General features: G+C 41.9%; 1 protein-coding gene across 1 annotated transcript in view; it reads right to left on the bottom strand.

The window, feature by feature from the left end:
- Positions 1–17363, bottom strand: part of LOC132815248 (piezo-type mechanosensitive ion channel component 2-like) — a 467530-nt gene that overhangs the window by 412275 nt on the left and 37892 nt on the right. The window contains exon 2 of the mRNA XM_060824063.1: positions 10322–10364. Coding sequence (XP_060680046.1) covers positions 10322–10364 — 43 coding nt within the window. The remainder of the gene's footprint in view (positions 1–10321; positions 10365–17363) is intronic.

A 17363-nucleotide genomic window follows, 5' to 3' on the forward strand; every position in this document is an offset into this window, starting at 1 on the left:
AAAGAATAATCAATAATGAAGGTGAAAGAATCTAAAGGTTTTCAATAATGCCACACCACAACTTGTAAGAGAGGAACCTGTATAAGCATCCAACATCAGAACAGCTCAACAGCAGAACTCCAAAGAACAACACTGCACAAGGACTGAACCCTGGAAATTTCCAGAGACAGGTCACTTTTGGTTGAAATCCTGACCAGATTTCACCATTAATTTGGTAATAACTAAGTTAGGTCGCAGGTTTATACTTGCTTACATGAGTCGAATGATTTATTGTCACTTTCATTTTTACCATGAATAACATAATAAAATACAATGAAAAGCTTTAATTGTCACAATACAACAATACTTTGGACAGTTTAAGAATACAAAGATATAATCTATCTTCATTCCACTGCCTCCACCATGAGTCCTGTGCCCTGAGCCAACTCACCAAGACACCTGTGCAGCCATCCATCGTCCACTGCACTGGATTCACCAAAGTAGAAGTCGCCATTCTTCAGACACCATTTCTTCACTGTTGGGCCCACCTCGCCGACGTTCTGCTGATGCCAGGTCCCGTGCTGGACCCTCACTTGCCATGCGACCAGGAACCCCTGGTTTTGCTGCCACCACTGTCTCACCAATAACCAGGAGTCCCCGGTTACTCTTAATAAATTTTAATTTATTGTTTCAGAATTTGATTGTCTTTGCAATTTCTTGATAAGTAACCAAATTAAATATAGGTTGTGATGATTTACCCACAATAGTGGGACCTTATCAAAAGCCTTCCAAAAATCTGATTAGGTCGATAAGATCGAGCCACTCATTGCAATCTCAAAAAATTTCAGAGGCTTTGTCAATCCATGGTGAGTGTTCAATTCTGTTACTGTTTCTAAGTGTTTTACTATTAACTTTTTATAATGGACATTTGCATTTTCCACAATACCAATGTTACCCTCACCAGTCTATAATTCTGTGTTTCTCTCCATTTCCTTTTTCAAATAGTGGGGTTCTATTATCTACCTCCAAGGTCATCGGGCCCTAGGATTTACTGGCTTTTAGTCCCCAACACCATTTCTTTACTATATTGGTTTCCTTCAGTTCCTCGCTCTTACCAGACCTTGTGTTCCCAACATTGTTGGGACATTATTTGCATCCTCCTTTGTGAAGACAGACAAAATATGTATTTAATTAATCTTCCATTTCTTTGTTTCCTGTTATAACTTCCCTGTTTCTAATTGTAAGAGACTTACAATTTTTACTCGTCTTTTCTCTTCACATACCAATAAAAACTTTTATAATCACTTTGCATGTTCCTTGTAAGCTTACTCATGTACTCTATTTTCCACTTCTAAATCCTCCTTTGCTGAAAACTAAACTGCTCCCAATCCTCAGATTTGCTGCTTTTTGGGCCAATTTGTATGCTTCTTCATTAGATCTAATACTAGCCCTAATTTCTCTTATTAGCCATGGTCAGGCCACTTTTCCCATTTCATTTATCTGCCAGACAGTTCCACTATGCACTCTTTAAATGTTCACTTTTATCTATCTACTGTCATCTCTTTACTAATATTCCTCCATTTAACATAGCCAGCATGTGTAACATAATTGGAGTTTCCCTTATTTAAATCCAGGACAGCTTTGAATGTCTTTGACTGCTGTGATGTGGATTATTCTGCAAGTAGGTGCTTCCAGATCCTGTCTTATCTATATCTATAATTACCAAAAGTCTTCCTGAATTATGGTCACTAAAAGTCAAAACCTCCTCCACTGCCACATCTAACAATTACTTGGCTTTGTTTCATAGAATTAAGCCCTGCACCATCCCTTTTTATTGGTCTTTCTATATTCTTGATTAAAAAGCTCTCCTGAACAGATTTTAAAAATCTCACCCTCTCTTTCACTCTTGTCTGCCACAGTTAAGACTGGGGAAATTGAAAGTATAAATAATAGGGTTATATGCAGCTACTACCCTATTATTTTTACACTTTTGAGATTTGCTAACGTATTTGTCTTTCTGTCTCTCCCAGACCTTCAGCAAAGTTATTGTTTCCATTTTAAGTTCAACCCTTAGGGCCTCATTTGAGGAGCTTTTGAAGGTATCATCCCTTCTCACTGAAGAAATTGTTTCTTTGATCAAGATTTTAACACCACTTCCTCTTTTATAACCCCACCCCTAATTTTGCCTAAAGAGTCTATGCATTGGAATACTGAGCTGCTAATCCTATCCCTCCCTCATCTGCGATTCCATGATAATCATGATATTACACCTATTTCTATACTGACTAGCACATGGCACCAGAAGTAATCAAGAGATTACAACCTTTGAGGTCCTAATTTTTCAACCTAGATCCTAGATTAAATCCTAGATGCTACCTGGATCCCTATATTCTTGACGTGTTAATCAGTACTCTCCACTCATCTGTCTTACTTGCAAAACCATTTCATTAAAATAAGTGCCAACCAGCATTATTGTGTTTCCTTGAGTCTTGGCTAATTTGCACTGCCTTCTAGACTGACTTGGTTCTTCTTCTTTACACATCTGAGCATCAGCCCCCTTCCCCTATATATCCCACCTCCCCACCAAATTATTTTAAACCTACACCAACCAGAGTAGGAAATGTCTCTGCAAGGAAGTTGGCCCTATTATGGTTCAGGTGTAACCCATCAGACTGAAGCACCTACTTGCAGAAGAATTCACTTCACGGCAGTCTCACCTTCACCAGAAATGAACCCAATAATCCAGGAACCTAAAGCCCTCTCTTGTGCTCAAGCCTTCAGACACACTTGTTTTCATCTGTTCTATCCACCTATTTCTATACTGACTAGCACATGGCACCAGAAGTAATCAAGAGATTACAACCTTTGAGGTCCTAATTTTTCAACCTCGATCCTAGATACTACCTGGATCCCTATATTCTTGATGCAGGACTTCAGGCTTGGAGGGACGAAGGGCCTGTTCCTGGGCTGTAAATTTTCTTTGTTCTCATCCCTCTTTTTAACCTATGTTCTTGGCCCCAATGTCAACCACAATCTCTGAGTGCTTCCCCCCGATTTCAGAATACACTGCAGACGCTCGTGACATCCTTAATCCTGACCCCAAAATCATGTTGGAATCACTTCTGTGGCAGAAGAGATGCCTGTCTGTACTCCTCAATATTGAATTACCTATCATTATTGTTCTTCATTTGTTCCTACTCTTCTCTTGTGCAGCTCATCTCTGACTGCACTCTCTAGAGGAACCATCACTCTACATGGAAAATCTGCTTGAGTGAGATGTGCTTGGGACTTTCCTATTTGTCTGCCACTCTTCTTCTGACTGACGGTCATCCCATTTCCTTTTGAATGCACTTGCTTAAACTGCAGCGTGTCTATGACTATCCATGTAATTCCTAGCCTCAAACATACACTGTAGTCCGTCAGCCAATGCTCAAGCTGATCAAAACATTGGCACTTCGTGCAGAAGTGTTCATGCAGATTGTCAGCAGTGCCTCAGATTTTCCACATTCTACAGGTCATGTAAGACGTGTGACAGAGTTCCCTACTATACCCTAGTCTTAGTCTTAAACTGACTTCACTTACGTTAATTTTACTCTCCTTCCATTATCTTAATTTTACTCTCCTTCCCTTACCCTAGTTTGGCTTACTTATATTACTTCATTATATTGATCCTGACTTTCATTTATTTTTTCATTTTATAGCAATTTCCAAAATAGTCCCTAGCAGGAGTTTGTTACCAGCAAACGAACTTAACACATTTTTTGCAATAACATGTTTTTTTCATCAAAAACTGATCACAAGATACTTTGTTAAACCTGGTGAGATGGTCTATGACCAATTCCTGAAGAACAGAATCCAGGTTGCAATCAGAATTAGACATCTACCATCAGTTTACAGCTGTCATTGATTCGTGAGGGTTTACAGCTTGGAAACAGGCCCTTCGGTCCAACTTATCCATGCACTCAATTTTCACAATAAATCTTGTCCCATTTGCCTACATTTGGTCCATACACCTCCATGCCTATCCCATCGATGTAACTGTCCAAATGTTTCTTAAATTACAAAATTGTACTCACCTCCAAGTCTTCCTCTACCATTCTCTGTATGAATTCATATCTCTCCCTTTTCATCTATCCCCTCTAGGTTTAGACTCCCCTACCATGGGGAAAAGCTGTTGGCTATCAACCTTATCTATGCCTTTCTTGATTTTATAGATTTTATAAGGTCACTCCATAGTCTCTTATCCTTCAGGGAAAAAAGTCACAGCCTAGATGGGTGACAGTGAGGGGGAGTGGGAGGAAGCAGCCAGTGCAGGGACCCCCTGCGGTCATTCCTCTCAAGAACAAGTATACCGTATTGGATATTTGTGGGGGGGATGACTTACCAGGGGTAAGCAACGAGGTTCAGGCCTCTGGCACGGAGCCTGGCCCCGTTGCTCAGAAGGGAAGGGTGGAGAAAGGTAGAGCGATAGTTCTTGGGGACTCAATAGTGAGGGGCACAGATAGGCGGTTTTGTGGGGGCGACAGAGACTCACGATTGGTATGTTGCCTCCCAGGTGCAAGGGTATGTGATGTCTCTGATCGTGTTTTCCGGGTCCTTAAGGGGGAGGGGGAGCAGCCCCAGATCGTGGTCCACGTTGGCACCAACGACATAGGTAGGAAGAGGGGTAAGGATGTCAGGCAGGCTTTCAGGGAGCTAGGTTGGAAGCTCAGAGCTAGAACGAACAGAGTTGTTGTCTCTGGTTTGTTACCCGTGCCACGTGATAGAGAGTCGAGGAATAGGGAGAGAGAACAGTTAAATGCGTGGCTACAGGGATGGTGCCGGAGGGAGGGTTTCCGGTTTCTGGACAACTGGGGTTCTTTCTGGGGAAGGTGGGACCTCTATAAACAGGATGGTCTACACCTGAACCTGAGGGGCACCAGTATCCATGGGGGGAGGTTCGCTAGTGCTCTTTGGGAGGGTTTAAACTAACTCTGCAGGGGCATGGGAACCTGGACTGTAGCTTTATGGTACAAGACCTTGAGTGTAGGGAGGTTAGGAACAAGGCATCGATCTCGAAGGAGGGTGCCTGTAAACAGAAAGGTGGCTTGAAGTGTGTATACTTCAATGCCAGAAGTATAAGAAATAAGGTAGGTGAACTTGCAGCGTGGGTTGGTACCTGGGACTTCGATGTTGTGGCCATTACAGAGACGTGGGTTGAACAGGGGCAGGAATGGCTGTTGCAGGTTCCAGGGTTTAAATGTTTTAGCAGGGTCAGAGATGGGGGTAAAAGAGGGGGTGGTGTGGCATTGCTTGTCAAGGATAGTATTACAGCAGTGGAAAGGACGATGGAGGAAGACTTGCCATGTGAGGTAGTTTGGGCTGAGGTTAGAAATAGGAAAGGTGAGATCACCCTGTTAGGAGTTTTCTACAGGCCTCCCAATAGTCCGAGAGAAGTACAGGAAAGTATTGCGAGGATGATTCAGGAGAAGAGTGAAGTAGCAGGGTGGTTGTTATGGGGGACTTTAACTTCCCAGATATTGACTGGGAAAGCTATAGCTTGAGTTCGTTAGATGGGTCGGTGTTTGTCCAATGTGTGCAGGAGGGTTTCCTGACACAATATGTAGACAGGCCAACAAGAGGTGAGGCTATATTGGATTTGCTTCTAGGTAATGAACCAGGCCAGGTGTTAGACTTGGATGTAGGTGAGCACTTCGGGGACAGTGACCACAACTCGGTGACTTTTACTTTAGTGATGGAGAGGGATAAGTGTGCACTGCAGGGCAAGAGTTATAGCTGGGTCAGGCAAATTATGATGTGGTGAGGCATGACTTAGCATGCGTGGATTGGAAAAATAGGCTTCAAGGGAAGAACACAAATGATATGTGGAGATTGTTCAAGGAACAGCTATTGGGTGTCCTTGATAAGTATGTACCAGTCAGGCAGGGAGTAAAGGGTCTTGTGAGGGAGCCGTGGTTTAATAAGGAATTGGAATCCCTTGTGAAAGGGAAGAGGGCGGCCTATGTAAAGATGAGGCGTGAAGGTTCAGTTGGGGCGATTGAGAGTTATAAGGTAGCCAGGAAGGATCTAAAGAGAGAGCTGAGAGCTAAGAGCAGCGAGAAGGGGACATGAAAAGTCCTTAGTTGGTAGGATTAGGGAAAACCCAAAGGCTTTCTATAGGTATGTCAGGAATGAAAGGATGACTAGGGTAGGTATCGGTCCAGTCAAGGATAGTAGTGGGAAGTTGTGCGTGGAGGCGGAGGAGATTGGAGAGACACTAAATCAATACTTTTCGTCAGTATTCACTCAGGAACAGGACACTATTGCTGATGTGAATATTGAGTCACAAGTGATTAGAATGGATGGCCTTGAGGTATGTTGGGAAGAGGTCTGGGGAATACTGGAAAGGATGAAAATAGATAAGTCCCCTGGGCCTGATGGCATTTATCCTAGGATCCTCTGGGAAGCTAGGGAGGAGATTGCAGAGCCATTGGCCTTGATTTTTATGTCGTCATTGTCTACGGGAATAGTGCCAGAAGACTGGAGGATAGCGAATGTGGTCCCCTTGTTCAAGAAGGGGAGTAGGGATAGCCTGAGTAACTATAGGCCAGTGAGTCTCACTTCTGTTGTGGGCAAAGTCTTAGAGAGAATTGTAAGGGATAGGATTTATGAACATCTGGATAGGAATAATGTGATCAAGGACAGTCAGCATGGTTTTGTGAAGGGCAGGTCGTGCCTCACAAACCTTATTGAGTTCTTTGAGAAGGTGACTAAGGAGGTGGACGAGGGAAAAGCAGTAGATGTGGTGTATATGGATTTTAGCAAGGCGTTCGATAAGGTACCCCATGGTAGGCTAATGCAAAAACTACGGAGGTATGGCATTGAGGGTGCATTAGAGGTTTGGATTACGAATTGGCTGGCTGGAAGGAGACAGAGGGTAGTAGTTGATGGAATAGGTTCATCTTGGAGTGCAGTTACTAGCGGTGTACCACAAGGATCTGTTTTGGGACCATTGCTGTTTGTCATCTTTATAAATGATCTTGAGGAGGGGCTTGAAAGCTGGGTGAGCAAGTTTGCGGATGACACGAAAGTCGGTGGAGTTGTGGACAGCGAAGAAGGATGTGGCAGGTTACAGCAGGATATAGATAAGTTGCAGAGCTGGGCAGAAAGGTGGCAAATGGAGTTCAATGTAGCTAAGTGTGAAGTTATTCACTTTGGTAGGAGTAACAAGAAGATGGATTACTGGGCTAATGGTAGGCTACTTGGTAGTGTGGATGAGCAGAGGGATCTTGGTGTCCATGTACACAGATCTCTGAAAGTTGCCACCCAGGTAAATAGTGCTGTGAAGAAGGCATATGATGTACTGTGCTTTATTGGTAGAGGAATTTGAGTTCCAGAGTCCTGAGGTTATGTTGCAGTTGTATAAGACTCTGGTGCGGCCTCATCTGGAGTATTGTGTGCAGTTTTGGTCACCACACTATAGAAAGGATGTGGAGGCATTGGAACGAGTGCAGAGGAGGTTTTACCAGGATGTTGCCTGGCATGGTAGGAAGATTGTATGAGGAAAGGCTGAGGCACTTGGGGCTGTTCTCATTGGAGAAAAGAAGGTTTAGGGGAGATTTGATAGAGGTGTACAAGATGATTAGGAGTTTAGATAGGGTAGACACTGAGAACCTTTTTCTGTTAATGGAGTCAGCTGTTACTAGGGGGCACAGCTTTAAATTAAGGGGTGGTAGGTATAGGACAGATGTTAGGGGTAGATTCTTTACTCAGCGGGTTGTGAGTTCATGGAATGCCCTGCCAGTAGCAGTGGTGAACTCTCCCTCTTTATGGTCATTTAAGCGGGCATTGGATAAGCATATGGAGGTCATTGGGCTAGTGTAGGTTAGGTAGACTTAGGTCGGCGCAACATCGAGGGCCAAAGGGCCTGTACTGCGCTGTATTTTTCTATGTTCTATTTCTATTCAGTCTCTCCTTAAAGCTCAAACTGTCCAGACCAGCTAGCAACCCAGCAAGCCTTTTCTATGCTCTTGCTACTTTAACAATATTCTTTCTATAGTACAGCAACCAGATCTGTATGCAGTACTCCAAATATGGCTTTATCAACATCTTGTACAGCTACAACAAACTGTTCCAACTCCCATACTCAGTGTTCTGACTGATGAAGTCAAGCATGCTGAAAGTCATCTTCACCACCCCGTCTACCCGTGACTCCACTTTCAAGGAGCTCTGAACCTGTATTCCTAGATGCCTTTGTTCTATAACACTCCCCAGAGCCCTACCATTGACTGTCTAAGTCCTGCTCTAGTCTGACCAACCAAAATGCAATACCTTGCATTTACCTAAATTAAACTCCAGAAATTTATTAACCTTACCTCCTAAATTCTCATTCAAATCACCTGCATATATGATAAATAATGTGCACCCCAGCACTAATTTAATCCTCCTTTGCTGAAATCTGTACTGCTGCTAATCCTCAGGTCTGCTAGTATTTTTGGTCAATTTATATGCTCCTTCATTGTATCTAATATTAGCCCTAATTTCCCTTGTTAGCCATGATCAGGCCACCTTTCCCATGGCATGTATGTGTCAGACAGGAATGAAAAATTGTTGCAGATCCTCCATGCATTCTTTCAGTGTTTGCCTTTGTCATCCCTTTACTAACATTCTTCAGTTGTCCAAAATTTGATTTCATTGTCAGGAAATTCATTGGATGTGAGAAGTCATCACCTTTAATCCTCACTTCCAGAAGGCCAACAGGAATTGTTTTTGCTCTTTGTTTTAATTATCTCGTAGAGACTTGCCTTTTCATATAGTGTTAAGTATCTTCGTACTTGAGATTGAAGCAATAGTTGTTCAGGGTGCTTGTAACTTGCTTTGAAAATAAATTGAATTTATAATGGTCTAGATTTTCTGATGGACAGATTTGTTACTGCAGCCTAGAGAGGAAATAGACGTGAGAGTTCTGAGGAATCTGCACCATAGCACACTGCAAAGTCCAATCACCATAACTGAAGAAATGATATGAGATAAACCATTGGGACTAAAGACAGATAGTCCCCTGGGGCTGACAGCTTGCATCCTAGGCTTCTAACAGAAGTAGCTACAAAGATAATGGATGCATCGTTGTAATTTTCAAAAATCGTTGGATATATAGCATGTAGAAATCCTTCTTCACCACCCTGTCAACCTGTGACATAAATATGTCACCAATTATTGCCAGATATGCCATATATGTCAGGTAGTGGAGCAACCTCAATCCTCAATTTATTCCAAAAGCAGCTTTTGCAGAACCATATAGTGGGGCCTTAATAGATTATTTAAAGCCCCTATCTAAAACTAGGAATTGAAATCAATATCTTTTCATGAAAATATATGCCTCTACAAGATTCTGGAAAATTACTGTAAAAGTAGTGGGATAAAGTAGTATGAAAAAATTAGTTTTTTTTAGGTGACATGGAAGACCCAAAGTAATGCAATCAGATCAAAGCTCAATTCTATGTAACAAAATGATGGCTAGTTTGGAAATCAAACAATCCACACCTGCTTATTATAGAATCCTGACAGTGTGAAAGCAGGCCATTTAGCCTATCGTGTCCACATTGATATTCTGAAGAGCATCCCAACTGCACCTGCGCTCCCCCCTGTCCTATCCTGCATTTCCCATGACTAATCTATCTAACCTACACATCCTTACACATGATGGACAATTTACCATTGTCAATTTACCTAGTCTTCACATGTTTGGACTGTGGGAGGAAACCAGAGCACGTGCAGGAAACCCACGTAGACATGGGGAGAATGTTCAAACTCAACACAGTTGCCTGAGGGTGGAAAGTAACCCTCAATGCATCCCTGGCACTGTGAGGCAGCAGTGCTAAACACTGAGCCACCGTTTAGTTTTGGCACTGAAATTATACACCATTGGATTGTGGTTAAGCAAGGGCCCTGGAAAAAATCTGAAAATTTGATGTGTACAGAGACAATACCATACATTCAGCATATCTGTCAGCAATTGTAACATCCAGTTTAGCAGACAGTCTTGAAGGCTGCTGTCATTCATTATAGATTAATTACAAATTGTAACTGACTCTGAAATGAAGCACTTTCACTTGCTGCTAATTGAAACAACACCTGAAATATCCACTTTGTTTTGTGATAATAAAAAAGATGTTTAAGGCTGCATAGAAAAAGCCAAAAAGCACACAGGGTGCAACCTGCAGATGATTACCAGGGAATTAATTATCAAGTGCATATTATTCTACATCAAATAGATTATTTCATTACATCAAACCTCATAAAATAAGTAGGATTGCAATTTTGTTTTATTCATAAAGAATCCTGTCTATAAAAAAAAACTCACCTTTCAAATCCTATCTGCCGGAAGCTCTTTTCCCAATCTGTGCCTAGAAAAAGTGAAGCATGAATTAATTAATTACGACAGTCATTGCTTAGTAGAATTCAAAGACTTGAACAGATACAAAGTATAAATAGTAATTCACAAATTTCCAATTGATCCTAGATTCAATTATCCTAGGCCCAATCATCATCAGCTATTTTACCAAAAACTTTCCCTCCATTGTAAGATCAGAAATGGGGGTGTTCACGGGTGTTTGCACAATGTTCAACATCATTTGAAACTCCTTTGATAATAAAGCAATTCATGTTCACTGGAAGACTTGAATAACATCAGAATTTGACAAGTCATATTTGTGACATATAAGCGCCAGACAATGACCATTTCCAATAATAGACAATCTAACCATCATCCCTTAACTTTCGATGAATTCGATAGATTCGGGATCGGTACCTGAGGATTGGAGAGTGGCTAATGTTATACCACTTTTTAAGAAGGGTGGGGGAGAGAAAGCAGGAAATTATAGACCAGTTAGTCTGACCTCAGTGGTGGGAAAGATGCTGGAGTCTATTATAAAGGATGAGATAACGGCACATCTGGATAGTAGTAACAGGATAGGACAGAGTCAGCATGGATTTATGAAGGGGAAATCATGCTTGACTAATCCTCTGGAGTTTTTTGAGGATGTAACTCTGAAGATGGACGAGGGAGATCCAGTAGATGCAGTGTACCTGGACTTTCAGAAAGCTTTTGATAAAGTCTCACATAGGAGGTTAGTGAGTAAACTTAGGGTGCATGGTATTGGGGGCAAAGTACTAGATTGGATTGAAAATTGGTTGGCTGATAGGAAATAAAGGGTAGTGATAAACGGCTCCATTTCGGAATGGCAGGCAGTGACCAGTGGGGCACCGAAAGGATCCGTGCTGGGACCGCAGCATTTTACAATATATGTTAATGATATAGAAGATGGTATCAGCAATAACATTAGCAAATTTGCTGATGATACAAAGCTAGGTGGCAGGGTGAAATGTGATGAGGATGTTAGGAGATTACAGGGTGACCTGGACAAGTTAGGTGAGTGGGCAGATGCATGGCAGATGCAGTTTAATGTGGATAAATGTATGGTTATCCACTTTGGTGGCAAAAACAGGAAGGCAGATTACTACCTCAATGGAATTAATTTAGGTAAAGGGGCAGTACAGAGAGATCTGGGTGTTCTTGTACACCAGTCAATGAAGGCAAGCATGCAGGTACAGCAGGTAGTGAAGAAGGCTAATAGCATGCTGGCCTTCATAACAAGAGGGATTGAGTATAGAAGCAAAGAGGTGCTTCTGCAGCTGTACAGGGCCATGGTGAGACCACACTGGAGTACTGTGTGCAGTTCTGGTCGCCAAATTTGAGGAAAGACATTCTGGCTATTGAGGGAGTACAGCGTAGGTTCACGAAGTCAATTCCTGGAATGGAGGGATTACCTTACACTGATAGACTGAAGCGACTGGGCTTGTATACCCTTGAGTTTAGAAGACTGAGAGGGGATATGATTGAGACACATAAGATTATGAAAGGATTGGACACTCTGACAGGAGGAAACATGTTTCCGCTGATGGGTGAGTGCCGAACCAGAGGACGCAGCTTAAAAATACGGGGTAGACCATTTAGGACAGAGATGAGGATTAACTTCTTCACCCTGAGAGTGGTGGCTGTGTGGAATGCTCTGCCCAGAGGGCAGTGGAGGCCCAGTCTCTGGATTCATTTAAGAAAGAGTTGGATAGAGCTCTCAAAGATAGTGGAATCAAGGGTTATGGAGATAAGGTAGGAAGCGGATACTGATTAGGAATGATCAGCCATGATCATATTGAATGGCGGTGCAGGCTGGAAGGGCTGAATGGCCTACTCCTGCACCTATTGTCTATTGTCTATTACTACCACTGAATCCCTCACTATCAACATGCTAGGGGTTTCCGTTGACTGGAAATTGAACTGGATTTGCCACATTAATATTGTGGTTACAAGAGCAAGTCAGAGGCCAAGAATCCTGCAGCAAGTAACCCACCTCTTAACTCCCCAAAACCTGTTCACCATTACAAGGCTCAAATCAGGAATATAATGGAATATTCCCCAATTGCCTGGATGGCCACAGCTCCAAAAATATGCAAGAAGTTTGACACTATCCACAACAAAGCAACCCACTCGTTCAATACCATATCCACAAACATTCACACCCCACTGACACTCAGAAGATATAGAGTGCATCACAAACTTACAAAGGCTCCTGAGACATCACCCTTTAAATCCATGACCACTAGCATCTAGAAGAAACAGGGCAGTAGATTTTTGGAAACAAACCAGATGTCAGTTTCCCTCCAAGCACAGGTCGGCAGAAATTCCCTTCAAGTAAACATTTGGAAGACTGAAACTGTTTTCAGTCCCCACATCTGATGGTGGCAATGTAAGATATTCCAGCCAGAGCTCCTTTGCTCTGTCTGTTCTTTTTCTTTTTTCTCTTTTTTTCTCCTTTTCTGAGTTTTTTTTAACTTTTGATTTAAACTTATCTGGAGAGGATTGGAGAAGGTGACTCCAAACTCAAGGCTGCCGCTGGCGAATCCCGGAGGTGAGTTGATGGGGCAGACACTCGTGCAGGTAAGCGAGTGCCGGAACAGAAGCCAGCATGGGAAAGTGAATCCCGGAGCGGGGAAGCTAGTTCCAGAGTGGGAAAGCAAGTTCCGGAGCTGAGGCTGGCTTGGGTAAGTGAGTCCAGGAGTAGTGGCCGGTGGGGGGAGGCAAGTCCTGGAGCAGCGGTCCGTATGGGAATGTGAGTCCCAGAGAGGCAGCCAGCAGAGGGAAGCGAGTCCCAAGTAAACCTACCTAGTAGCAGCTGAGAGCCAGCGCGGAGCAGACTGGAGGCTTGGATTGGAGTGAGGACAGGTTGTTAGACTGGAGTTTGGTGCGGTCAGTCAGACCACATGTGGAAGTCCCTGCCTGAGCTACTGCAATGTAATGCTTATTTGTGACTTGTTTATCTGACTTTAACGTCTATTCTTTTAACAATATCACATTTCTAACTTATGCTGTAAATCACAGTAAAGTAATGCAATTACTTTTATTTTTTTGTTCCTCTTTTGTATCTGAGATTTGTACCTAGGTACTTTGTACCTAAGATTTCACTATACTACAGTACTTCTCTACTTGATTACACCTGATAATAAAAGATATTCCATTCTATTCATTGCCTCATTATATAATCACCCTCTCTCATTCTGGCAACAGTCTCAGATAAACCAGTCTGTTCACAATGCTGGTCTTACAGTTAACCCCAACATGAGCTATAAACCTCACATTTGTGCCATTACTAAGGCCAACTAATTCAATATCACTGTCCCCTCTTACTGGCTATGAAACCTTCACTCATGCCTTTGCTATCTGTAATAAACTTGACTACTTATTCCAACATTCAATGTGATGGACTCCCACATTGTACTCTTGAGGTCCTACAATGGTTTGCTGCTGATACCTTACACAAGATCACATTCTTGTCCGTACTTACCTGCATTCTCATTCTTGTTTTCAACTCCCTCTATAGTTTTGCCACTGAATATCTCTGCAACATCCTCCAGCTCACAACTTTCCAAGATACCTGCTCTCCTCTAATTTTAGTATCTTGAGCATCCATAATTTTAATCACTCTGCTATTGGTATATGTGGCTTCAGATGCTCAGATGCCCAATACTCTGAAATTCCCTCCAAACAGTGTCAGTCCCTTTGCCTTACTTTCCTGCTTCAAGATGCACTTCTTTGACAAGCCTTGTGCTCATTTGACTTACTATCTCCTTATATGGCTGAGCAACATCTTTTATTTTAATGCTCTTGTCAAGCACATGTTTATTATGCTAAAGAGATTATATAAATAAAAGTTATGCTATTGTTGCTCTGATGGCATAAAATTTTTTTAAATCTTAACATTTTCTGGATAAACAGGACATTTGGATTCATTAATGGAGGTACAGTCCCACCATGTAATAGTTTACACTTTTGGTCATGTTATTCTAAGAAGGCATTGATTCTACAAGAAGAAAGGACACGATTATGAGTAGGAAGAACATAAGACAAAGAAACAAGCAGTAGAGGTGATTATTATTTTGAAGGATGGATGCTAGCTTAGTAAAGAGGAACTTAAGAATTAAAGCATAGCAAAATGAGTTAAATTGAACAGTTTTATGGTAGAGAGTAACATAAAAGCTATTAGAGGAAGACAGGGAACCATAAAATACAAAAATTGACATAGAAGTGAGGATGAAAATAAATCGCAAATATTTTGAATGGTTACTTGCTTCAAATATTCAATGCACCACATGTCCTCCACACTCAGAGATGGCTAAGCACAATTGATGCCTATGTTATATCTCAGCTGGACAGAGTGAAATAGCACAAAAACAAATAAATTTTGAGAAACACTTGGCTTTGATTCCAGAGCTGACAGAAACTAACAAGAAGATTCGCAAGAAACTGACAATAACCATATAGGGAATCACTGACCTCTACGAGATGTCAGTAAATTAGAAACAAGTTAATATGGGAACTGCATTCCTTACTAATCTTTAATAGTGCTTGCAAAGGTCCTTTGTGATTGATGATCTGTAGCAACACACCTGCACATAGAAGTCTTAATTTAAATGGATAAAAAATCCTAGCTGTAACCACCCCAGTGAAATCAAATTGTAGTGATCAAAATTATGTAACAGAACAGAACATGATTTTTAAATTAACCACTCTGTAACTATAAACTAAGAAACATGATTTTGTCATGCAAGAAAGAATTGTTAACATTTTCCAACAATAAGGCATATGTGAAGCAGCAAACTATATCATGAAACTTGCTCAACTGTAATTGTAGGAGATATGGAACAAACTAAATCTACAGATAATTTGTTCAAAGATATGAGGTCTTTAGTCTGAGGATACCCTTACACAATCCTAAAAAGGAACAACTCAACTCGTCCAAGCATAAACCAGAAACAACAAAGATGTTCTGAAGGGAAAGTAGGAAGCACTTCACTTCATTATTGAGATTCTCATCAAGCTGTTGAAATATTATGCATAAAAATCAAACTCTCTTTTTCAATATCAAGAATCTTGTTTTTATTCTGACCATATTTTACCAACTGCTTTGCCATTACCCACGTTATTAAGTACCTTTGAAAATTCAGCCATGTGAATGTGAATTCAACAAGTTTGATAAATTATAGGCTGGCATCAGGTAAAATAACACAAAACCAGCTATAAATTATGAAAAAGGGGACTTTTTGTTTTAGCGAATCTAGCCAATACATGTGACTTCTGATACTTTCATTGCAATACCAAACATTTCTCCTTAGACATCTAAAAGCCCTGTTTGCTTTGAGTATTAATCACTGAATACAGCATTTTCACTGGAGATTGTATTTAAGATGAACTCCAGGTACAGCTGTACATCTGCCCAATGTAAAATTTGATTATGGGGCTTAAGGCTACGTGTTAGTTCTATTCTAGTGCTGCATCATTTTTGATAGTAATGGACATGATGCAGCATTTTAAAATATTGAACGCCATCTCCATTTAGTCCCACTGTCTTTGCAAATCCAGAAGATAATCTTGTCTTGGATGATATGATTTTATCTTGACGTGAAACCACACAGTCATCTGTAAATAGTCATACATTTTTTAAGTTTGTTAGGAGAGTTGTTTTTGTATATCAAGAAGAGTAATGGTCCCAACAGAGCACCCTGTGGCACTCCAGAGAATATGTCTCCAGAAAAGGAAAGAATTTCCTCCAATACACACCACATTTTGTCTTCTGCTGATGCAGAAATGCCACATCCATTTTAATAGAGTTGCCCTAATTCCATAGTAGTGAAGCTTGGGTAAGGACTTTTTATCAACAAATTTGCCAAGGACTTTTCGGAAATCCAGTACTGTCATACTGTCCTGTCTTTCAAAACTTCAAGTTTCTTGGAATGTTAAAAATAATTTTCCATTGAATCTTTGCATTTTTCACTTAGTTATTTTCCAATCAACCTGTTGAGAGGTATTACACACCACTGGAGCACGTAAGACACATGTTATTGACTATATCTGTTGCTCCCGATGCGGTCTCCTCTATATTGGGGAGACAGGATGACTACTCGCACAGTGCTTCAGAGAACATCTCCGGGACACACGCACCAATCAATTCCCCCTCCCCCCCCCCGCCCCCCACCCCGCCACCCCCTCCCCCCCCACCACCCCCACCCCCCCGTGGCTGAACACTTCAACTTCCCCTCTCACTCTGCCCTCCTCCCCTCACTCTGCTGAGGACATGCAGGTCCTGGACCTCTTCCGTCGTCACTCCAATACCACCTGACACCTGGAGGAAGAACCCCACATCTTCCACCTCGGGAATCTCCAACCCCGTGGCATCAACATAGATTTCACCAGTTTCCTTATTTTCCTGCCCTCACTTTACCCCAGTTCCAACCTTTCAGCTCAGCACCATCCTCATGACCTGTCCTATCTGTACATCTTCCTTCCCACCTATCCTCTCCACCTTCCCCTCCAACCTATCACCTCTACCCCCACCTCCATCCACCTATTGCATTCTCAACTACCTTCCCGCAAGCATCACCCACCCTCCCATTTATCTCTCCAGCCACCAAAGCTCCCAGCCTCATTTCTGATGAAGGACGTTTGCCGGGTTCTCTGATGCTGCCTAACCTACTGTGCTATTCCAGCAACACACTCTTGACTCTGATAACTCCAGCATCAGCAGTACTCCCTTTCGCCATGTAAGACTTGAACCTGGAACTCCTGGTTCAGAGGTAGGAACACCAGCACTACACTACAAAAGACCCACCAAGCATTTTTCACTTCCTAAGTACCTGCACAAGTCCAACTTTGGTTAATCTTAGTTACCATTTATTAAAATTCAAGTGCTGTGGCTTTCCATGGCCAATTGTAACCCTCAGCCAAATTGCTCATGTGAAACATATAAAGACAAAAATTGGAACAATTATAGAGTCATAGAGTCATACAGCAC

This window comes from Hemiscyllium ocellatum, chromosome 4 (genome assembly GCF_020745735.1).
Source record: "Hemiscyllium ocellatum isolate sHemOce1 chromosome 4, sHemOce1.pat.X.cur, whole genome shotgun sequence".
Lineage (NCBI taxonomy): Eukaryota > Metazoa > Chordata > Chondrichthyes > Orectolobiformes > Hemiscylliidae > Hemiscyllium > Hemiscyllium ocellatum.